General features: G+C 46.4%; 1 protein-coding gene across 1 annotated transcript in view; it reads right to left on the bottom strand.

Moving 5' to 3' along the window:
* LOC140491320 (sphingosine-1-phosphate transporter SPNS2-like) overlaps positions 1-23,666 on the bottom strand; it is a 96,143-nt gene that overhangs the window by 10,693 nt on the left and 61,784 nt on the right. Inside the window, exons 4-11 of the mRNA XM_072589332.1 lie at positions 21,541-21,692; positions 19,240-19,306; positions 16,849-16,991; positions 14,774-14,926; positions 12,961-13,150; positions 5,639-5,704; positions 3,687-3,785; positions 1,389-1,552 (exon numbers count right to left, since the gene is read on the bottom strand). Coding sequence (XP_072445433.1) covers positions 1,389-1,552; positions 3,687-3,785; positions 5,639-5,704; positions 12,961-13,150; positions 14,774-14,926; positions 16,849-16,991; positions 19,240-19,306; positions 21,541-21,692 — 1,034 coding nt within the window. The remainder of the gene's footprint in view (positions 1-1,388; positions 1,553-3,686; positions 3,786-5,638; positions 5,705-12,960; positions 13,151-14,773; positions 14,927-16,848; positions 16,992-19,239; positions 19,307-21,540; positions 21,693-23,666) is intronic.

Below are 23,666 nucleotides of genomic sequence, written 5' to 3'. Positions count from 1 at the left end.
GCAGACACCATGCTGATCCGAAGGATCACAGGTTCACTCCCTGGCATGTGGTTCGGAGGAGGCAACAATTAACTTCAAATGTTAGGGTCAAATGCAGCTTCCAGTCACTGTCGGTCTGTGCCTCCAAGCCCACTGACACAGTCCTATTGGTGCTAACACCTTGGCATTGGCTGGACCTGAAGGATTACAAAGGGTGCCCCTTGATGTTGTCACTCATTCACACACCCCGCCTCAGTTATAATTCTAAAACATTGGCAACCAGAGATAAACACAGACTAATGAGAAACTACCAGAACTTATCTGCTGATGAAGAATAAACATCCAATCTGGAAGGGTTGGAATATTTCTGTGTAGTGTTGGATAGCATTTGATGAATCATTTGGATTAAAATGACGTGAAAGAGTATGGGGTCAAAGCAGCAGGAGATTGGCATTACAGAATGGTGCTCATTTAATGAGCAGACCTGATGGGCTGAATGGCCTTCTGTGATAGTAACCCTTGTGGATTTCTATGTGTTACATCACAACCTTATTCCCTTTTGCTCAGGGGAGGTTGGTGATTCCAGTATTAATATTCCACCAAGTGCCAACGCAGGGTTTGAACCTGTGCCCCAGAGCCAGTCCAGTGACATTAACTGCAGCCCCACCACCACCTCCTCTTCGGGGCATCAGCTTCCCACTGTTGTGCACTGCTGACCTGTCATTTTTAACCTCTAGGTAATTCTTGGCAGCCTCTTAGACTTCATTTTAGTTTTACAAAAACCTGAAGGTAGAAGATATCTCTGTAGTATTACCAACCAAATGTTGAATGCATTGATAACAGATTGTTTTTCCTGCTGTTGCCTTGTTGGCTTTGAATCATAGAGGGGATTGGTCCTGGTTTGTGAAGTTATCTATTTATCTTTTGAAGGAGAGAATGAACTCTAAAGGTTCAGAAAGATGGTGGGAAGGCTCATTGGCATAACTATCCCATGTGACCCAGTACTGAGCACAAATGGGCTGCCACCACTGAGATCAAAGAAGTGATTTAGATGCTGCTCACTTGCCCCTGCTCATTCTCATTTCCTAGCCCTTCACAACAGCTGACCCAATAGCACTTGCCTTAGAATCTTGTCCAAGGAGGGTGACTATAAAACAGGAGCGACTTCTGGTTCCATTGTGATGCCCACTGAAGTGAAATAGCCTCACCATCTAGTCTCACATCTCAGCAGCAATTGGTGAGGAAGCAGATGGCAGTGCCACATGTAAGAACAGACACAGCAATACTGGAAGGGTAAACAGCATTGCTGGCACCGAGCTGCACAAGGTTCAAATCAAGCGGGTACAAAGCTCTTTGAGGGCAATGATTCATTTCTCTAACAGGTTGAGGGACAATAGCTTCATACTCACTGTTGGTGTGCTCTGTTACGGTCCTGCACAATGAAATGGGCTGTGGCCAAGAAGAAGGTCCCTCCCAGGACAATGATAAAGGGGCACAGCATCAGAGCATAGCCCAGACTGAGGAACTCCCACAGATCCAAATCAGGCTTACTGTGTCTGATCACGTCCGAGATCTGAGCAAGACAAGAGAAAGCAAATGTCGATCAAAATCAAGGCTGCCCACTGAGGGAAATCGCTTCTCTAAAAACGGGTGAGGTAGCAAAGTGAAAGGTCGTGAGACTGATGAAGGGAGATGGAGCAACTGAAAGAAACAATAGAATTTGAAATGTTTGCAATAATGGAACACGAGGCAATAATGGAACACGAGGCAAAATTCCAAGCTGCCTCTCAGTGTGGACCACGGGAACACCCGGTGGGATTTAATAAGAATGCAAGAAATAGGAAGAGTCAGCCATTCTGCCCCTCAAAACTACTCCTGCTGTTCTATAACACCATGGCTGATCTACTCCAGATATCAACTTCTGTTTCGCGCCAGCTCCTCATAGCCCTGAACACCCGAATGTTGCAATACAATCTATCTACATCTCCCTGAATATTTTAAGTGATTTAGCCTCCCCAACTCTCTGGGATAAAGGATTCCAGACATCCACCATCCTCTAAAAAAGAATGAATCCCTCTCATCTCGGTTTTAAATGAATGCCTTCTTATCCAGTAACTATACCCCCATTTCAAGATTCTCCTCGTCATGGAAACATCTTCTCAACATCCCCCCCTGTTATGCCCCCTCAGAAAACATTTGCACTCCATCTCCGGCTCCTTATGCGTTCCCAGTTTCTTTCCCCAGAGTCAACAGCTTTCTTGGGCTCAGAGCTTCAGGATTTTCTCCCTAAATTTCTTCCCTACCCTACCTCATTAAGACCCCTTCAAAATATTTCTAAAAACTTTTGGTCTTTGACCAAACTACTCGTCATTTAACCTAATATCGCCTGCACCTGTGACTCACTATCATGTTAAAGGTGCTACATAAGTGAAGATTGATGTTGGTTGGAGGTCTCAGGTAATCCTCACACTTTTTATTCTATAGATTCTGAGGTGACACTACACATCAAGCTGGGGAAGAATAAAGGCTTTGCATATCAGTGTTTGATAGATCTGTAGGTCACACTGCACTGCCTGGTGACACCCAGCCACCTTCCCAGTTTACCATTGAGTCCAGAAAGTCATTTTAATTAATGGGAACAGATGTCTCTGTTTTTGTAATATTGTCACAGTGAAGAATAGAAAGAATTTTATTTCCTGCAGGCAGATTCTGGAACAATTACAACGGCTAGACTAACGCTGATCAAATCATTTGGTTGTTTGACGGTGTCAAACAATAAGTGGAGTCACAATATTTAAATATTGCTAGCTTTTTCCTCCATCACAAAATCATTCCATGCGGAATAGCAGAATGGGTGGAGCACAGAAGGTGGCCATTTGGCCCACTGGATCTGTGCTGGCTATCTCATCAAGGTCAATTTACACAATCCCACTCCCTCACTTTCCCCATAGCCCTGTAATTGTTTCTCTCCTTGGATACCAATCCTGCTCCCAAAATCCAGGATTGAGTCTGCCTCTATTGCACTCCCAGGCAGACTATTCATCAGGTATTCAACATTTTTCGTCTATTGATCCTTTTGTCATTCCTCTTAAAACCAGTGTCTTTGCTGATGGGAATAGTTCCCTCTCTTCCAAGTCAGACCAGACACCTCAGCCAAATAATTAAACATGACTGGACAAATCCTTGCTGTTTGTCTTCTATTAACCTATTCTTGCCCAAGGGACAGCCCATTTTATGTCCCAATTGATTTATTTGTAAAGGTTTTCCCACTGAGGTTAAACTGGCTGGATTATACCTGCAGGGTTTATCCTTAAAGGTAACATTTGCAATCTTCCTCAGTTTATGCATCAAGCTCAAGAGCTAAGGGTAAAAGATCCTCACCAATCCCAATGCCGCTTCTAAGTCTCTGTTCCCTGTAATTGTGGCTTGTAATTGGTTTCTCCACACTTTCCCACTAATCTCCCAAAGTCAAGGTGGCCATTAGTTGACCTGGTCCCAAGCTTCCACCTTGAACCAATCACTAGACAGTGGGTGACAGCTTGCCTCGGATTAACTTTATCCCTGTGCAGATTCCCAGAACAGCCTAGTTGGGATTGGGAGCTCAAGTTAGCCCTACCCTGAGGCCCTCTAGTCTATTATGCAGCCAAAATGTGCGCAGTCATTCATTAGTTAATCAGAAATGAATGTGAAAGCCAAATTGTACTTACAACACCAATTAAATAAGGGCTGCCTGCGTCTCCGAGCAGGTGAGAGGTGAAACTCTGCAAGGCCACTGCGGTCGAGCGACGAGTAGGAATAACAACGTACTGGAAACAGAACAGAAAGAGAGTTAATTGATTTAAGCATCACCCATCATTGTCAAGTCAACGAGAATCTCATTACTCCTCAAACTAAAATACAAGGACTCCACCTGACAAAGGAGCAGCACTCTGAAAGCTTGTGATTTCAAATAACGCTGTTGGATTATAACCTGGTGTCGTGTGACTTCTGACCTTGTCCATTCCAGTTCAACACCGGCACCTCCACATCAAAACTAAAATACAGTTTCAGCTTAGATCCCAACAAAGCATTTTGAGTCTCAGAGGCCAGTTTTCTTTATCTCCAGAGAATGACACACTGCCCCATGGTGTAATGGCCCCCATTATCCCTATTTCCAAACAGAGACACTGAGGAAGGCTCCTTCAAGCAATAACAGCAACTTATGTAGTACCTTTAACATAGTAAGTCACTTCAATGAACATAACAGACATCAGACTTGGCACCAGCCTTAAAGGAAGGGCTTATGACAGCAGGTGGGCCAAGACTTGCTCCAAGTTATTTCCTAAAGAAGGAAATCGAGGTGGAGAGGTTCAGAGATGGAATTCCAGAGCTAAAAGCAGCACGGAGCAAGTGAAGATGGAGATACAGAAGGAGCCAAAATTGCAAGAGCTTGTGGAAGTGTCGGAGGGTATAAAGACAGGGAAAGATGGGATTTGGAAGGTCTTTAACACAAGAGTAAGAATTTTCAAATCAGGTCATTGATAGCCATACAAACATTGCACCTTTCATACTGTTCTGCAGCCTTATTGGAAGAAGCTGATACATTTGCTCATTTTCTCTCACTTTGTGTGCAAGTGCCAACTGAGGCCCCTTGCCTGAACTGCTGTGCTCTTCTAGCACCACTAATCCAGAAGCCAGTGTTACTGTCTAACCAGCTGCCAGGAGCTCTGCAGCATCACCCAAGGTAGGTTCATATTGTACAGGTGCTATCTCAGGCCGATGTAGTGGTGATTTGAATTTCTCAGCCTGTAACCAGCTCCATGCTTCAGCTCCTTATTCTAGCCCTTCCTACAAGCTTTACTTTCCCGGTGTCCACACTTAAGCTTCACCAAGCAAGCACAGTGAGCATCAGTAATAAGCAGATTCATGCAATTAGACGCTGAACAACTGAGCACAACATCTTGCCCACAGGAATCTATTGTCATGGTACAGTGTATGGCATTAACATGACACTGGGTCCTTTAGCAGGGAAGTGTTGTCAACCTTCACCTAGTGAAGGATGAGGACAATAGCTCTCAAGATTGTACATTCTGAGCACAATGTTTATCCCCCACTGCCCTGAGGTGGTGGTGGCAGGTACCAGCTGGCACGCCTGGGTGCCTCATGCGATCACTTCACAGGCTGGTTTGGTGTCACTCTCATTACCGTGGGGCTTGGAATCACATGTCCCTCAGACGGGTAAAGGTGGCCAATCTTCCCTGAAAGAGGGCACTGAACAGTTTGGGATTTTATAAGTTTGCAGGCTATTATTGATCTAGTTCTTTGTTCCCAGAGTTTAGCCTCTCCTGCCCCTAGATGAGATGAGCAGATGTAGAAGTCGTGCTACAGCATGGAAAGTGGCCATTGCACCCATCAAGTCCGTGCTGACCCTCTTAGGGAGCCAGTTCACGGACTGCACTCTCCCACTCTCTCCTCGCACCCCTTCATAATCCTCCTTCTCGGAATATTTAGAAGATGTAGTCAGTGGCGAGAAGAGGGAGCGAGTCTTTTCCCAATGACTGCTCCCGTTCTTCATCTGCTACGGCGCAGAATTGGTACACACACATATCGGACTGCTCACAAAATTCACTGCCCGTGAAGGAAAGGAATTACACTTTACAACTGCGTATCGGATACCTACCATGAGGATATCTGCCGTGATGGCCCAGTTCAAAAACAGGAGGGTTTCTCCGATAAATATACACATCTGTTAAAGGAGAGAAAGGTGGACATTAGAACCTTGGTGTCAAGAAACAGAGAGCACATTGTATGAAATTGAGTGAATGTTCAGGACCACTTTAAAAACTGAGGGTTTTAAGCCCACCGAAATTGAGCAGCAGGTTTGTTCGGATTGGGAGAGTGGGGCAAGAGGTTGGCAGCACCTGGCCTAGCTCTGTCTTCCAGTAACCTAACTGCTGAGCTCTGTTCTCATCAGTACAAAATCAGCCTCTGCACAACTAGGGGAGGTCATGGCCCAGTGGCTTTAATCACTGGCCTATTAACCCAGAGGCCCAAGTAATGCTCTGGGGGCATGGGTTCAAATCCGGCCCCCCTCCCCGTGGCAAATGGTGGAATTTGAATTCAATAAATATCTGAAATGAAGAATCTAAGGATGACTAAAGTCCTTTAGCAAAGGCGATTTGCCATCCGTACCTGGTCTGGTCTACATGTGGTTAACTCTTAACTGACTGAAATAATAAATGATGGCCTAACCAGCAATGCCCTTCATCCTGTGAATGAGTTAAAAAAAATGTAATCTCACCTCCAATAAAGACACATAACATTCATTCATTAAAAGGTAACAGTAAAATATTGGTAGGAAGCTCCCTTTTAATCCCAAGTAAGTGAATGTTGGTCTCCTGGACTAAAGAGATAAATTTTATTTACTTTATATCCTTGCAAACTATGGGTATGGCTATTTACATATCACACTGGGGTGCATAGAGATCACTTGTTGTTATAAAGACCTAGTGTTAGGTGCAGATTATAAACGGGGAGTGGGGGGTGGGAGGAGTGCAGGTGTGGAAGTGAACTGAATCTACTTTAAAAAGTATGTGAATATTTATTTAAAAATTTAGAAGTGGTAAGAAAATGGGGAAAGGGCAAAGGCAATGAAATTAAATAACCCTCTTTCAAAAGAAGCAGTAAGGGTAAGCGGTTCAGTGGTTATCACGGCTGCCACACAGTGCCAAGGACCCAGATTTGATTCCAGCCTCGGGCGGCTGTCTGTGTGGAGTTTACACATTCTCCCTGTGTCTGCGTGGGTTTCCTCCTATAATCCAAAGATGTGCAGGTCAGGTGAATTGGCCATGCTAAATTGTCCATAGTGTTAGGTGCAATAGTCAGAGGGAAATGCGTCTGGGTGGGTTATTCTTTGGAGGGTCGGTGTGGACTTGTTGGGCCGAAGGGCCTGTTTCCACACTGTTGGGGATCTAGTCTAATCACAGAACATAGGACCATAAGAAATAATAGCAGGAGAAGGCCATTTGACCCCTTGAGCTTGCCCTGTCATTCAATAACGTCATGTCTGTGGCCTAAATCTCACCTTTCTGTCTGTTCTCCCCCATAACTCTTGACTCTCTTTGTCAATGAAAGATTTGTCTAATTCAACCTTAAATATATTCAATGATGTTAAACCCGCAGAGTTTTCTGGGGAAGAGACTTCCAATGACCTCCTGAGAGATTAATAAAGTTGTCCACATCACTGTCTTAACTGGGAGACCCGTTGTTTTTGGCTTGAGATTCCTTTACCAGAAGAAGACTGGCCAAATGGTCAAAACTCTACGATTCAAATCAAAATTTGGCTAGCCCTTTTTCCAAATTAATTCTCAAAAAGCGATTTTCATCAACAGTTCCAACAGTGAATTTGTCTACCCTGCTCCCTCAGCAAATGGAAACGAAGGAAGGAGAGGGAATGTAGGAAGGGTGTGCAGTGCGCCTGTCAATCCTCACAACAGAGTATGCTGATTGGTGAGATTTGGAGTTGTTTGTCTCTGCAAAGAACCTCTTTGAGCACCTTGTTCCTTTCTCAAGTAAATTCTTCCCCAGGCTTTAGATAACGACGTTAAGGGAGCAGAGAGCTGAGGGGTGCAGGTGAGGATCACAGCACACAGTTTTGATTTCTAACTCTGACTCTAGGCCAGACAAACAAGCTGAAGTAATCTGTGACCGACTGTTCAGGGGTCACCAGTGGATGTGGACCAGAGAAGGGCACCAAAGTTGAATTGGCACCTTATCAAACACAATTGAGCTCAAAGGCAGCAGATTTGGCTGAAAGAAATTTCCCTTCAACATTCTGCAGCATTGTAATCAAACAATTCCGAGAGGTTGCTGCTGCAGCTCAGATCTGGCAGCACACTGAGTGGTCTAACCTTTGTCCATCTGGAATACTCCCCAATCGTTTGATGCAAATAGGCTTCATAAATCTCAGGACAATTCAACTGCAATAAGGGTTTTGAAAGTTATACGTTTTTCTCTCTCTCTCTGTGAGGAGCCCTGGAACAGAAAATGCAGGGAACTCCAGGCAGCTCAAACTGTGTGGGCGAAGGGAACAGGCAGGAGTACGTGAAATGTCAGAACCAGTGTAGATGGCCAGGGCTTAAAGAAGGTTAAGGAGACAAAGGGAAAGGATACAGCAAACAAGATGTGCAGTCAAGATCTTGCATTTATCTAGGACTTTTTCTGATCTCTTAACATGTTTAAGGCCAATTAAGTGCTCCTTGTCATTTCTACAGCAGTTAATAAATGCACAGCAAATCCTGTTTTATGTGAAGGTGAAATATTGACAGGCAGGTCTCTCCTGTTCTTCAAAATAAGTGCTGTCAGATCTTTTTGTTGGACACCTGGAGGTGGTGTTGTGGTGAGGGGACATGAATAGTGGTGAAGAGCAAGAGAGTGGAGGCAGACAGGAACATGGTTTTGCCTCTCCGCTGAAAGCTGGCACCTCTGACAGTGTAGAGCGCCCTCAGCGCTGCACTGTGGCCATTCAGCCGAGATTTCTCTGCTCAGCTCTCCGCAAGAGGTGCAACTCTAGCCAGGAACTTTGGTGCCAAGAGAGAGAGAGAGAGAGAGAGCAGCCTGCAAAAGGGGCACCTTGCTCCAATTAGCGATGCTCAAAATATCAGTGTGGTGGGTATCTGAGAACGTGGGTGTTGTGCTGGAGCCTGGATAGATTAGGAAGTTGCTTTCTGACAGAAACTGTCTCTATTTGAGACATTCACAAGTAGTACATGAAAAGAGAGTTCCTGCATTGTCCGGGGTGATCCCCATCAAGCTGTCTTGTTTCAGAATGCAGTGTCTGTTTGCTCGTACACAACGTTTCTCCAACAAGAGCTGATACTGTTTTATGTATCTTTCTCCAGGAGGTACACGGTAGAAGCAAGAGGTTATTTACAAAACGGTCTGATCACTGACCTATCACAAGATGCCTTCTATAGACAATGACTCTGAGCTTGCTCACAGGACCTGGATTTACAGTACCTGGAAGTCTGGTAGGACTATAGCCTGGATGAAAATCTTTAGACTGCCATTCTCAGGCTAGAGCTAGACTTTCAGACGTATTAAGCAGGGTTTTTAAACTACATTTTACTGAAGGAAGTGCGGATGTGAAAACCTCAGGGAAAAGATACACAAACCTACATGAGCAATCCCAATATCAGACCACGATTTTGTCAGCGTGTCACATGTTTTTATTTTCTCTTTATTCATTCTTGGGATTTGGACATTGCTGGCTTGACCAGCATTTATTGTCATTGCTAATTGTGCCTGGAGGGGGCACCTTCTTGAGCCACTGCAGTCTTTGGAGCGTAGGCACGGCCATGTTGGTGTTAGGGAGGGAGGAGCTGGATGAGTTGACCCAGTGTTGGAACTGTATAGGACTTCGGTTTGCCTACAGCTGGAGCACTGTTTGCAGTTCTGGCCACCACACCAAATGAAGGGTGTGATTACATTGGGGGGAATGGGGGTGGGGGGTGTGGGAAGCGGGGGGGGGTGACCTTATAGAGGTTTACAAAATCATGAGGAGCATGGATAGGGTGAATAACCAAGGTCTTTCTCCCAGGGAAGGGGAGTCCTAAACTAGAGGGCATAGGTTGAAACTGAGAGAGGAAAGATTTAAAAGGCACCTGAAGGGCAACCTTTTTGCACAGAGAGTGGTGTGTGTATGGAACGAGCTACCAGAGAAAGTGGTAGAGGCCGATACAATTACATTTAAAAGACACTTGGACAGGTGGATGGATCGGAAAGGTTTCGAGGGATATGAGCCAAACTCAGGCAAATGGGACTGGTTCAGTTTGGTTGGCATGGACGAGTTGGGCCGAAGGGTCTATTTCCGTGCTGTATGACTCTATGACGCTAAGATGCGTCCATTGCGTGGTTGAGTATCAACTAGCAAAACTTCCCAAGTGAAAATAAGAGCGATTCCTGCTCGACCATTAGGGTGCGGAGCAGCTGAAGCTTCCACCTTCCCTGTCTATAGCTCCAGGCTGCAACATGCATGTAAATGCATCACAGTAACTCACACCAGCTGGGGTGGTTGGCCAGTGTGGATCAGATTGAGACTAAAACTGCACAGGGTACGATCCCCAACCCAGATTTTTGGGAATTGTAAATGTTAAGAGTTCACAACACACTTGGTGGGACCTGCCTCTCAGGCAGAGAACTCAGAAAGGTTTCCCACTGAAATTTGTTCAGAATTGTCCTGTTTAAAAATAAATCCCAGGTGGGACACATTAGCCAGGGTAGTGGTTTGCAATTAATTCCTTTGATTAAATGTGTCCCATCTGGTGTCATACTAAATAGGAAACATGCCTGAAGTGAAGCCAGGAAACAGAGAGATGGCAAGATGGTGCTATCTGTATAATGGACAGACACAGCAAGATCACAGGGTTCTCTACACAATGTGACCTGAATCCGGGTGAAAGAATTCTGTTTGCCAGGTTATTAAAACATATGATCAAGTCAAGTCTTCCTTCACAAAAATAGTAATAATCAGAAACAGGGAGACGAGGAGCTTTCTGGTGTCTGGGGAGATGGATCAAATCCAGCACCAACTGAATCTTAAAAGAAACTGGGACTCCTGCTTTCAGAGAAAGATTAGGTTTGCAAATCCCCTGTGCCTCAATCTTCGATTTTGTTTCTGATCAAAGTTATGCAGAGTGCACAACACCAAGTTTAAAAAGCAATCCAGGTGAGGTTAAGATGATACTGAGCTTTGGCTTTGAAAAGCCTTAAGAAGCTAACATAAAGATGAATGAGGGAATATTAAATCTGTTGCTAAGTCAGAGAACCTTCTCAGCTTGCATAGGAAGGCTGCGTAACTTTGGAGGAATAGAAGAAATTTGAATATAATGATTGCAGCAGTTTAAATAAAAACAAGTAAATGATGGTGGCTATGAGCCAAGTGCTGGCTAATGGGATTCTATTAGTTAGTTCTTTGTCTTTGACTGGCACAGACTAATGGGCTGAAGTGTTTTTTTTTCTGTACTGTATACTGAATGTGTCTGAGAAAGAGGTTGTGGTTATTTTTCTACTCACGAGCTACAGTTCAGTTGGTAGCGCTGTCACCAATGAATCAGAAAGTAAGCGTTCAGTAATTGGACCCTCTCAGTGTCTCAGATATATGGAAATGTTAGTATTGTATGTGTGAAGAGAGCTCTTTGGTTTTTTTTGGATAGAGTCAAAGCCCAATATTTTGCTTAATTACTTGAAACGCAACTGTACAAAACCATCCTGCTTTTGTGACAATGTTTATATACAAAGAGGTTTTTTTTAATGAATAAAGTATATTCTTGAAATTAAAAAAGATGATTCTTTAACTCTCATTCTGACAACTTAAGGACAAAATTGAGGCTTGTATCCAATGCTGAAGGAGTGCTGCATCGTCAGAGGTGTCATCTTTCAGACACTGTCTGCCTTCCCAAGTAGATGTGAGTGTACCATTTTGAGAATAAGTGGGGTCCCAACTAATTTCTATCCCTCACCCAAATGTACAGCTGTTCTGGTCAATATTGTGGGCAGATTGTCAACAAAAATGCTTTTGGGATCCTGTGGTCACAAAAGGTGCTATACAAATGCAAGTACCATCTTTTGCATTCTCCCTTATATTTTGGCGAGGTAGACATCGCTGGGAAGGTCAGGATTAACTGTCCATTGCCCACCTTGTTCTATAATCTGGTCATTCAGTACATTATAAAAGTACCTCAAAGCCAAGAGCTCAAACCGCATCTCTAGCCAATGTGTGGAGCCCCCTTTCTTTTAGAAATGAGGACTATTTTGAATAAAGTTCAGGCAGGGATTGCTTGGTGAGTGACAGTCATTCTGAAAAACTGCTTGCTCGCAGAACAGATAAAGTGTAAGGTTGTCTATTTTGGCCAGGAAGTTAAATGAGCAAATTATTATCTAAACGGGAAGCAGAGGGATCTGGGTATCTTTGGTCATGAATCGCAGAAAGTGGGTATGCAGTGCAGCATATAACAAGAAAGGCAAATGGAATCCTGGCATTTATTGCAAAAGGACTGGATTATAAAAGTAAAGAAGTGCTGTTCCAATTATAAAAGGTGTTGGTGAGACCAACCTGAGGAGTATTGTTCCAGGTTTGGAATCTTTACTTGGAGAAGGATGTGGAGGCAGTTCACCAGATTGATTCCAGGAATCACAGGAATGTGGAATCAGGCCATTCAGCCCATCACCAACCCTCCAAAGAGCATCCCACCCAGACCCATCCCTGTAACCCTGCATTTCCCATGGCTAACCCACCTAGCCTGCACATCCCTGGACACTGTGGGCAATTCAGCATGGTCAGTCTACCTAATCTGCACACCTTTGGACTGTGGGAAGAAACCAAAGCACCCAGAGAACACCCATGAAGACGTGGAGACAGTTGCCCGAGGCTGGAATCGAACCCAGGTTCCCAGTGCTGTGACACAACGGCGCTAACCACTGAGCCACCGTGCCACAGATGAAAGGGCTGTTGTTCAAGGAGCAGTTAAATAGCCTGCGGTTGTACTTGCTGGAGTTCAGAAGAATGATCTGACTGAAGTATATCAAATGCTAAAGGGGATTGATAAGGTGGACATTAAACAGATGCTCCCCCTTGCGGGACAGTCTTGAACAAGATGACACGGATATAGATTGAGTGGAGGTAGGTTCAAAACTGAGATAAGGAGAAATTACTTCATTCAGAGGGTTGTGAATGTGGGCAACGCACTGCCCCAGAGTGCAGTGGAGGCAGAATCAATCATCTGGTTGAAGAAGGAAATAGATATGGTTCTGTTGAAAAGCAGGATAAAGGGTAGGAAAGTGGAGTTGAAATTAGGATAAGACCAGCCATAATCATGTTAAATAGCAGAGTGGGTTAGAAGGGCTGAATTTCCTATTCCCACACCTAATTCCAAAGACCATGGAGCATTTCTACAGCACACTATCATTCCAAGTGAGAGGGAAATGGACCAGAGTGACACTCACATAGGCTCCCACGATGTTGAACCGGGCAAAGACAAAGATGAGGCTGATGAATATAGATGAGCTGAGCATTCCAAACGCACAGACCAACGGATCAGCCCGGGAGCTTTTTGTCCGGTACCACCTCGTGGCTGCGACACCTACTATCAATCCAAGGAATCCCGTCACACAAGTGATCGCCCCAAATATCAAGCTGTAAAGAGAGCACGACATAGTTAACCCACACCCCACATCATCAATGACACACTCATCAAAACTGATAAGCAGAGCTGGTGAGCTCCTGGGTTCATTGGAACACAGAGGAGAAACAAATCCCAAAACCGCCATCCTTTGTTTGGAGCAGAGGTATCTCCATGAGAAACCGTTAATGGCCAATTAATGGTTAAGTTTACAAAGATTTACGAAATGAGGAGACATATTTTCTCAGAAAATCCTTAGTCTGTACATTTCTTCCCCCTAGAGAGCAGTGGACACTGGGTCACGGAATATATTCACGGCCAATTTCGATAAATCTTTGGAAGGCCAAAGGGTCGTGGTGTGGTGGGAGGCCAGTTAATACAATTAAGGCCACAACCAGATCAGACATAATCTCATCAAATGACAGAACAGGCTCAAAGGGCCAAACAGTCTATACCTGCTGCTAATTCTCATATTCAACGACTGGCATTAAAACATTGCTACAACTTTGATTTGATTTATTATTGTCACATGTACCCAAGTACAGTGAAAAGTATTGTTTTGCATACAGTACAGGCAGATCATAACATACAAAGATCATAGGGTGATTGAACACAACGAAGAACACAAAGTTACGACTGTCAAAAAGGTGCATAAAAAAGCCAGACCAACTTTAGGTTTGAAGTTTGACAGGTCCATTCAGAAGCCTCTTCTAGTTTGACTTGGAGGTACCGGTGTTGGACTGGGGTGGACAAAGTTAAAAATTACACAACACCAGTTATAACCCAACAGGTTGGACTATAACCTGGTGTTGTGTGATTTTTAACTTCTTCCAATTTGGTGAGTCTTAGCGGAAATCAAACAAGCGAGCTTAATCTCTAATATTGACAGGATCTCCCCAACGAGGCCGTGGCCTAGCCTGAGAGCCTTCAGTGGAGTTTGATTGATGGAGGGGTAGGAGACCACGAGAGCAGCCTGGTCTCAGAGTCTGGTGACACAGTCCCCACACCCTCGTGGGCTAACCTGTAATCCCCTCTGATGTAGTAAAGTGGGCCATGTTGGGTTATGGTGGCTCCAAGTCAGGTAATTGGATGGGATCACGGTTGAATCCAATGTTTCACTGACCGATGTTGAACTAGGCAGTAAAAGACCTGCAGAGATTTATAAGGGTTCTATTGTGGCTGGCCAGTTTAGCACAAACACCAGTTTCCACTTTTCCCTTCCGGACCCTTTCCCTGTCCAGAAGCCAAATGGGGCAGAACCCAGGTCTGGTGATTTTTTTTTCCTAAATTTTTGCAGTCACCACTTAAACGAGTCCTGAAGTAACACAACACTGCTCACCAGGGGCAATGTGACAAGGGAGAACAAGGCAGGGGACGAAATCAAAACTGTGTTACTGGGCAGCATGGGGATAGACTTCTTAAAAATCAATCTGTTCAGACATATCTGGGAGCAGGTGGGACTTGAAGCCAGGCCACTGTAGGTCCCTCCCTCCCCCATTCTGGGCAGCACCCAAACTCCGGTTGGTGTGGTTGGAGAATTAGGAGGGGTACATGACTGAGGTTGGAACAGTTCCCCTTGCTGACCTGCCTGGGAAACCTGGTAAAGTGTCTGTGCCCCATCACACAGAGGTGCTTACCTGTCCCTACCACTACAGGGCTCCGCGGTGCACGGCTCGATGTTCTTCTGGACGACCTCTGCCCGGAACAGATACAGCGGGATCCACACGCCCAGCACCCCGGTGGCGAAGGACACAGAGGCTGAGGCCAGAGTGGAGAACACAAAGCTTGGGCTGTGAGGGGGCAGACCAGGCAACGCATTAGACACTCAGCCCACAGACTGCGAGCCCTGCCCTCGCATTTCCCGTTTCAGCGTTTCAAACCCCACACAGGCAGAAATCTGCATTTCTATAGAGCCTGTGTCAACCCCCCAGAACGCTTTACAACCAATGAAGTGTACCGACTGCTGAGAGGTAGCGCAAACGGCAGCCAGATTATGCACAGCAAGCTCCCATAAACAGGGAGTGTTGAAGGCTTTTCAACCGGCTTGGGGGTTGTGGGTGCAGGGTTAAACATCGGTCAGAAACCCGGGAGAATTCCCAGACCGTTCCTCGAGATAATACAGAGGGAGATTTACCTCGAACTGAGGGGGCAAACAGCACAGCAGGTTTACGTGTCAATTAAAAGGCAGCATCTCTGGCATTGCAGCACTCCCTTAGTACTGACCTTCTGATGGTGCAGCACACCCTCAGCACAGACCCTCTGACAGTGTAGCGCTCCCTCAGTACTGACCCACATGACAGTGCAGCATTCCCTCAGCACTGACCCTCTGACGGTGCAGCACCCCCTCAGTACTGACCCTCCGACAGTGCAGCATTCCCTCAGCACTGACCCTCTGACGGTGCAGCACCCCCTCAGTACTGACCCTCTTGACAGTGTGGCACTCCCTCAGCACTGACTCTCCGACAGTGCAGCACTCCCACAGCACTGACCATCTGACAGTGCAGTACTCCCTCAGCACTGACCATCTGACAGCGCGGTACTCCCTCAGCACTGACCCTCTGACAGTGTGGCACTCTCTCAGCACTGACCCTCTGACAGTGCGGCACTCCCTCAGCACTGACTCTCCAACGTGCAGCACTCCCTCAGTACTGACCTTCTGACAGCACAGTACTCCCTCAGCACTGACCCTCTGACAGTGTGGCACTCCCTCAGCACTGACCCTCTGACAGTGTGGCATTCCCTCAGCACTGACCCTCCGACAGTGCGGCACTCCCTCAGCACTGACCCTCTGACAGTGTGGCACTCTCTCAGCACTGACCCTCTGACAGTGCGGCACTCCCTCAGCACTGACCCTCTGACAGTGTGGCACTCCCTCAGCACTGACCCTCTGACAGTTCGGCACTCCCTCAGCACTGACCCTCTGACAGTGTGGCACTCTCTCAGCACTGACCCTCTGATAGTGCGGCACTCCCTCAGCACTGACCCTCCAACAGTGTGGCATTCCCTCAGCACTGACCCTCTGACAGTGCGGCACTTCCTCAGCACTGACCTTCTGACAGTGCAGCACTCCCTCAGTATTGACCATCTGACAGTGTGGCACTCCTTCAGCACTAACCCTCTGACAGTGCGGCACTCCCTCAGCACTGACCCTCCGACAGTGTGGCATTCCCTCAGCACTGACCTTCTGACAGTGCGGCACTCCCTCAGCACTGACCCTCTGAAAGTGCGGCACTCCCTCAGTACTGACCCTCTGACAGTGCAGCACTCCCTCAGTACGGACCCTCTGACAGTGCGGCACTCCCTCAGTACGGACCCTCTGACGGTGCAGCACTCCCTCAGTACTGACCCTCTGACAGTGCGGCACTCCCTCAGTACGGACCCTCTGACGGTGCAGCACTTCCTCAGTACTGACCCTCTGACAGTGCGGCACTCCCTCAGTACGGACCCTCTGACGGTGCAGCACTCCCTCAGCACTGACCCTGTGACAGTGCGGCACTCCCTCAGTACGGACCCTCTGACGGTGCAGCACTCCCTCAGCACTGACCCTGTGACAGTGTGGCGCTCCCTCAGCACTGACCCTCCGACAAGTGCAGCCCTCTGACAGTGCAGCAATCCTTCCATTCTCTGTCCCCACTTTGATAGCATTCCCTGACTTCCACATTCGTGACTGAGCAGCCATCCCATCCCATTCCCACACCATCACAGTGCTTACATTTTCACCACGGCCTTCATGTCTTTGGTCCAGGATGTACTGGCTCGGAGCTGTACCAGCTGCTGTTCTGCCGCTCCTCTCTTTGGCTCAGGGACCAATAGGATGATGAGGGTCCCCGCAGTAAAACCCATGGCTGGAGTCACCTGTTTGGGGAGAAATGTTTTGTTTGAAACAAGAGGCATAGAGAGAACAGCCTGACCCTGCAATCACGTCATGCTGGTCATGTTCCCAGGTTCAAATCCCACCAGGGCACCCAGTGAGGTTTAAATTCAATGAAGCAAACGTGGTATTGCAAAACTTGTCCCAGCCATGACAACGATCATCGATTATTGCTAAAACAAAACACCTTGATTTATTAAAGTTCTTTTGGGGTGGAAATCTGATATCCCTACATTCCTGATGAAGGGCTATGCCTGAAATGTTGATTCACCTGCTCCTCGGATGCTGACTGACCAGCTATGCTTTTCCAACACCACACTCTTCGAGCCCTACATTGTCGACTGGACAATGTAGGAATATCAAATAACCTTTCACCCCTTTTCTTGACAAAATTCATCACATCCACCTTAAAAATATTAAGGAGTCTGCTTCCACCACCTTGGAAGTGCATTCCAAGGACTCACAATCCCGAGGGAAAAATGTTTCTCCTCATGTGTGTTTGAAAGGAGTGATCCCTTATTTTGAAACCCTGGTAAGCTGTAGTTCTCGATTCTCCCACTAGGGGAAACATCCCCTTATCATCCAGGTAAAAACAATGACCGCAGATGCTGGAAACCAGATTCTGGATTAGTGGTGCTGGAAGAGCACAGCGGTTCAGGCAGCTTCTGAGGAGCAGCGAAATCAACGTTTCGGGCAAAAGCCCTTCATCAGGCATAAAGGCAGAGAGCCTGAAGTGTGGAGAGATAAGCTAGAGGAGGGTGGGGGTGGGGAGAAAGTAGCATAGAGTACAATGGGTGAGTGGGGGAGGGGATGAAGGTGATAGGTCAGGGAGGAGAGGGTGGAGTGGATAGGTGGAAAAGGAGATAGGCAGGTAGGACAAGTTCAGACAAGTCATGGGGACAGTGCTGAGCTGGAAGTTTGGAACTAGGGTGAGGTGGGGGAAGGGGAAATGAGGAAACTGTTGAAGTCCACATTGATGCCCTGGGGTTGAAGTGTTCCGAGGCGGAAGATGAGGCGTTCTTCCTCCAGGCGTCTGGTGGTGAGGGAGCAGTGGTGAAGGAGGCCCAGGACCTCCATGTCCTCGGCAGAGTGGGAGGGGGAGTTGAAATGTTGGGCCACGGGGCGGTGTGGTTGATTGGTGCGCCTGTTGAGAACATCTTGCATGTTTCAGCCAAGTGGCTAGAACTCCAGTCTAGCTATCACTGCATTCAACAAGTACTTGCAACCCAGCGTTAGAAAGGACCAGAAACTTACAGTGCCCCTCTTGCCTTAGAATATTCTAAAGTGCATCACAGCCAGTTAACTACTGTTACAGGCAGTCCCCGAGTCCAACAGCTTCTGTATTGAGTCCATTGACAAGTCTGGGAAATAGGAGAAAGTGAGGACTGCAGATCCTGGAGATTAGAGTCAAGATTAGAGTGGTGCTGGAAATGCACAGCAGGTCAGGTAAATACACAACCCAGGATGACATAAAAGAGCTGTTGATATGTCTGATGACACACTCGCATGTCAGATCTTTAAAATGACACCCCTGGAAGGATTGAGTTTGTAAGTCAGGGAATCCCTGTACTTCACTGTCGCTGGGACAAAATCCTGGCTCTCCTTTCCTCACAGCACTGAGTGTTTCTATATCCTAATAAACTGCAGTGGGGTCAAGAATTATAATTATCACAATTATTGGGTCAATTGTGGATAGGTAATAAAGGCCCACAACCAGATAATTTATACTTTGGAATGTAAACTCTGTTGCAATGTAGGAAAATGCAGCAGTCAATTAATGCACAAGTTCCCACAAATGACCAGATAATCTTCTGTCATCTTATCCTGGTTGAAGCACCAACGTTGGTCAAGCTGTCTTTAAGGAGATGATATATCTGATACAGTCAAGGTGCATTCTCATAAACCCAGATGAACTGCATGAATCCAGGAGATTCACACACGCACACACACACACACAGGGTAGATTCCCTATGTTGTGCCATCACTATAAACAGGTCTCACACTGCATGTCCTCAAAATGTTAGAAACTGCTCCCCTGTCATGACAGAGAACAGACAATAGGAAGCATTTCTGCAGCAGTGCATTCCCCCCACTCCCCATCGACCTACATTCCAGAAATATAGGCCACAGCAAGCAGCTGGATTGCAAGAATACGCCCTACATTTAACATGAAAAATTGCTCAGACAAAATTAAAACCAGGAGAACACGATAGGAAGAGGGTGAATACTCACCCGCAGTGCCCAGTGCCAGTCTCCAGATGCCTGTGTCACACAGGATCCCAGAATGTAGCCAAGTCCACTGTGAGGAAAGGGATAGGAAGCATTATTAAAGCATCATTATTGCACATGTCCACTAAACTGGGGAGTCGGGAGACTCTCACACTGGGGAGGGATAGCATTCCCAACGCTCCTGGAGCAAGCAGCAATTTCTTGGGATTCTTCTCCCGGGCACTGCCCAGCAATGCCCAGTGGCTGAGGTGGTCAGTGATTTATGTGCCCAATGCACCCTCCAACTTGACGTCACCTGTTCCATTGAACATGAGGATGGTTGCATGCTTTGTAATCGGGGGGGCTGTGAATTTGGGAGGTGTTGGGGGCAGATGGTAGGTGGCTCAGCTCAGCATTTAATGAGGCCTATGTCTCCATAGGGTGGGGGCTCTGTGGAACTAAGGTCCCTGATTTCAGGAAAGAGGGATAATTATGATAACTAGGAGGGAGGCAGATAAATGGCTTCCTTAGCTCCAATATTTAGTAAAAGTGGGTTCTTGTGGTGATGTCCCAATCTCTGAACCTGGAGGTCCAAATTAAAGTCCCATTTACATCAGAGGTACATTGTAACATTCATGAACGGGTGGATGAGAAAATATCTGCTTTGTAAACGTAGCTGTCAGATTGTCTCAAAACCCCAAATACATGGCTTGGAGAGGGTGGACGCTAGGAAATTGTTTCCGTTAGGCAAGGAGACTAGGACCCGTGGACACAGCCTTAGAATTAGAGGGGGTAAATTCAGAACAGAAATGCGGAGACATTTCTTCAGCCAGAGAGTGATGGGCCTGTGGAATTCATTGTCACAGAGTGCAGTGGAGGCTGGGACGCTAAATGCCTTCAAGGCAGAGATTGATAAATTCTTGATGTCACAAGGAATTAAGGGCTACGGGGAGAATGCGGGTAAGTGGAGTTGAAATGCCCATCAGCCATGATTGAATGGCGGAGTGGACTCAATGGGCCGAATGGCCTTACTTCCACTCCTATGTCTTATGGTCTTATGGTCTTATGGTTCATTCATGTCACGATCGAGCTGGGCATCTGTGTGACAGAAATGCCCCACCCGTCATGGTTGACTCTCTAACATTGCAAGGAGCTCACACGCTGCTGCATCTCCTCCAAGCACATGGGATCGATCAAGTTCTAGAAGGTGGCGACGTTCTCAAGGGATCTGTGGGGGGATGGTGGTAATGTGGCTGGAGTAGAAACCCAGGCAAATGCTCTGGGGACATGGGGTCAAATCTTGCCATGGCAGCTGGTGGGATTTAAATGGAATAAAATTTGAAACTGAGAGTTAGTCTCAGCAATGGTGACCTATCACCACTTGTTGTGATAACCCATCTTATTCATAAATACACTTGAAAGTGGAGTTGCAGGTAGACTGGAGAATGAAGAAGGCATTTTATATGCTCACCTTTATTGGTCAGTGTATTGAATATAGAACTTGGAATGTCATGTTGCGGCTGTACCGCACTTGGTTTGGCCACTTTTGGAATATTCGTGTTCTATTCTGGTCTCCCTGATATAGGAAAGATGTTGTGAAACTGGAAAGGGTTCAGAAAAGATTTACAAGGATGTTGCCAGGATTGGAGGATTTGAGCTCTTGGGAGAGGCTGAATAGGCTGGAGCTGTTTTCCCTGGAGTGTCGGAGGCTGAGGGGTGACCTTATAGAGGGTTATAAAATCATGAGGGGCATGGACAGGGTAAATAGCCAGGTGGGAGAGTCCAAAACTAGAGGGCATAGGTTTAGGGTGAGAGGGGAAAGATTTAAAAGGGACCCAAGGGGCAATTTTTTCACACGGAGGGTGGTGCGTGAATGAGCTGCCTGAAGAAGTGGTGGAGGCTGGTACAATTACAGCATTTAAAAGGCATCTGGATGGGTCTATGAATAGGAAGGGTTTGGAGGGATGTGGGCCAAGTGCTGGCAAATGGGGCTAGATTAATTTAGGATATTTGGTCACCGAGGAAGAGTTGAACCGAAGGATGTGTTGCCATGCTGCACATCTTCAAGACTCTAATATCGTTGGAGGAAGAAATCTGCAGTCTTTGGCCTGGTCTGACCGACATGTGACACCAGACACCCAGTGACATCTAACTGCCCCCTGAAATGGCTGAGTAAGCTTATCAGTTCAAGGGCAGTTAGGGATGGGTAACAAATGCTGGCCTTGAAGCTGACACCCACATCCCATGAAGGGAATAAACACACTGGGGAACAAATAATAAACGGTCACAACTTGAGTTTGAAAGCGCAGAGCCCCAGTGCCATACCTTCCCAGTGGAATAGCAAAGTAGAAGAAGGACAGCATACAAGTTCTGGTGTCTTTGGCAAACATGTCAGCGATAATGGTGGGAGCAATTGTGGAGTAGCTGGCCTCACCAAACCCGACCAGACCTCTCGAGATGAGGAAGAGCCAGAAGTTCTGAGGAGTAAGCACATTGACACAAAGGTGAGGCAGTGAGCGCACATTTCCTCCTATTCAAACTGAACAATGCCATTCTCATTCCGCCTATTCCTGGGATTTTCACAACAGACTTTGCCAAAACACAGAGCTCCGGCATTCCAGCTCTATGGTGCTACCAATGGTTAAAGCCTTCGCTCAGTTCCTTGTGGAAAGATGGGAATATTGATCAGCACAACCTAATAATTCACTGAAGTAATCCAGGTCTTTTCATCTGGCAATAAGAGTGTAACAATGCAGGTTGTTATCATTAAATAGCATTTGCTACCCAACGGTGGTGTGCTTCATATTTGTTTGAGAAAGTTATTTGACTGATATCACAGCCTTGAAGAATATGCACCACTTGTCTGCCCTGTCACTCTTTCTTCATGACTGCAGTTTGCTTTCTCTGCAAGAAAACAGAGATTGAGCTCACTCTACCAAGGCTTCGATTAAAACTGAGAGAGAGTGAGAGAGAGAGAGAGAGAGACAAACAGAGGGACAGATAGAATGTGTGGAGTGCTCAGGCCTGTCTGATTGTGGAGGAACTACAAAAATGAGACAAAGAGTGGGGCCCGTCCTCTGCTGGAGTTGCCCGAGGACTGCAGCCGTTCAAGGTGGCAGCTCACCACGTTCCCAAGGGCAATTAGGGATGGACAATAATCACTGCAATGGACAATTCATAGAGTCTTACAGCATGGAGTCTTATACCCTTCGGTCCACCCAGTCCATGCCAACTACAATCCCAAACTAGTCCCACCTGCCTGCGTTTGGCCTATGTCCCCCAAACATTTCTTATTCATGTACTTACCTAAATATCCTTGAAACCACACACCTGTATTTAAAAAAAATTGCTCCTCGTGTCTTTTTGGAATCTTTCCCCTTTCACCTCAAAAGTATGCCCCCTTGTCTTGCAATCCCTCACCCAAGGGAAAAGACACATGCCACTCATCTTATCTGTACTCCTCATGATTTTATAAATCGATATCAGGCCACCCTTTGACCTCCTGCGCTCCAGTGAAAGAAGTTCCAGCCTATCCAGCCTCCCCTTGTAACTCACAAGTTTCAAGGTCAATCTCGAAACGCTGGTGATTCAGACGCCGCCACAGCTTCAAATCTCCACTTGGGAGGTGCTCTCAATTTGCATTTGGGACGAGAGCTGATCCAGCACGTTACCCTGCGGTTGCTATGGTTACAGGCCATTATCCTGAGGGAGATCCGCGCTGTGCACCCTGATTCCCTGCACTCACTTAAAACCTACCAAGTACCTGATCACCCTGCTAATATCCTTTGGTAGATACAGATGCCTCAAGACACTCCTGTGTGGTGCCTTTGGACTTTTTGCTAAAATGAAAGTGCTAGACGAATGCAAGTTGTTGTTGTAAGGCTGACATACAATGGAGAAGAGGCAATGCCTCAGTTGTATAATGTCAATCTGGAGTGAGTACGGTGTTCATTGCTGAGAATTACACTTCAGGAAGGATACACTGACCTTGGAGAAGATACAGTGCACATTGATCAGAACAAGACCAGGGATAAAAAGATTAAATTATAAGTGCAGATTGTATTGATCAGGCATGTTCCTGGAGCAGAGGGAATTGAAGACTGCTTGAATCAAAACCATTTATAATAATCAAAAAGCATTCAATGTGCTTGATACTGAGAAACTGGTTGTTCTGATTTTTGTCTAGACAGGAACACAGATCTAAAAGTGGGGATAGACTGTCCGGGAGGAAATCAGGAAGTGATATTTCACTTAAAATCTAGTAAGCATCCTTCTCCAACCAATTCTCACTCCCGCCCCTCAACTTCTAACTCCAAAATACAAGGAGTCTTGAAATTCCTAAGACTGAGGTTGATAGATTTTTGTTAGATTGTTGGCAGATCAGATTAGACACCATCTCCTGGAATGATTGAATATTTGAGGGACCCAATGGCCTCCTCCTCTTCTAGAAA

Source organism: Chiloscyllium punctatum, chromosome 19 (genome assembly GCF_047496795.1).
Source record: "Chiloscyllium punctatum isolate Juve2018m chromosome 19, sChiPun1.3, whole genome shotgun sequence".
In the NCBI taxonomy this organism is placed as follows: domain Eukaryota; kingdom Metazoa; phylum Chordata; class Chondrichthyes; order Orectolobiformes; family Hemiscylliidae; genus Chiloscyllium; species Chiloscyllium punctatum.
This window is presented reverse-complemented; position numbering and strand designations above follow the sequence as displayed.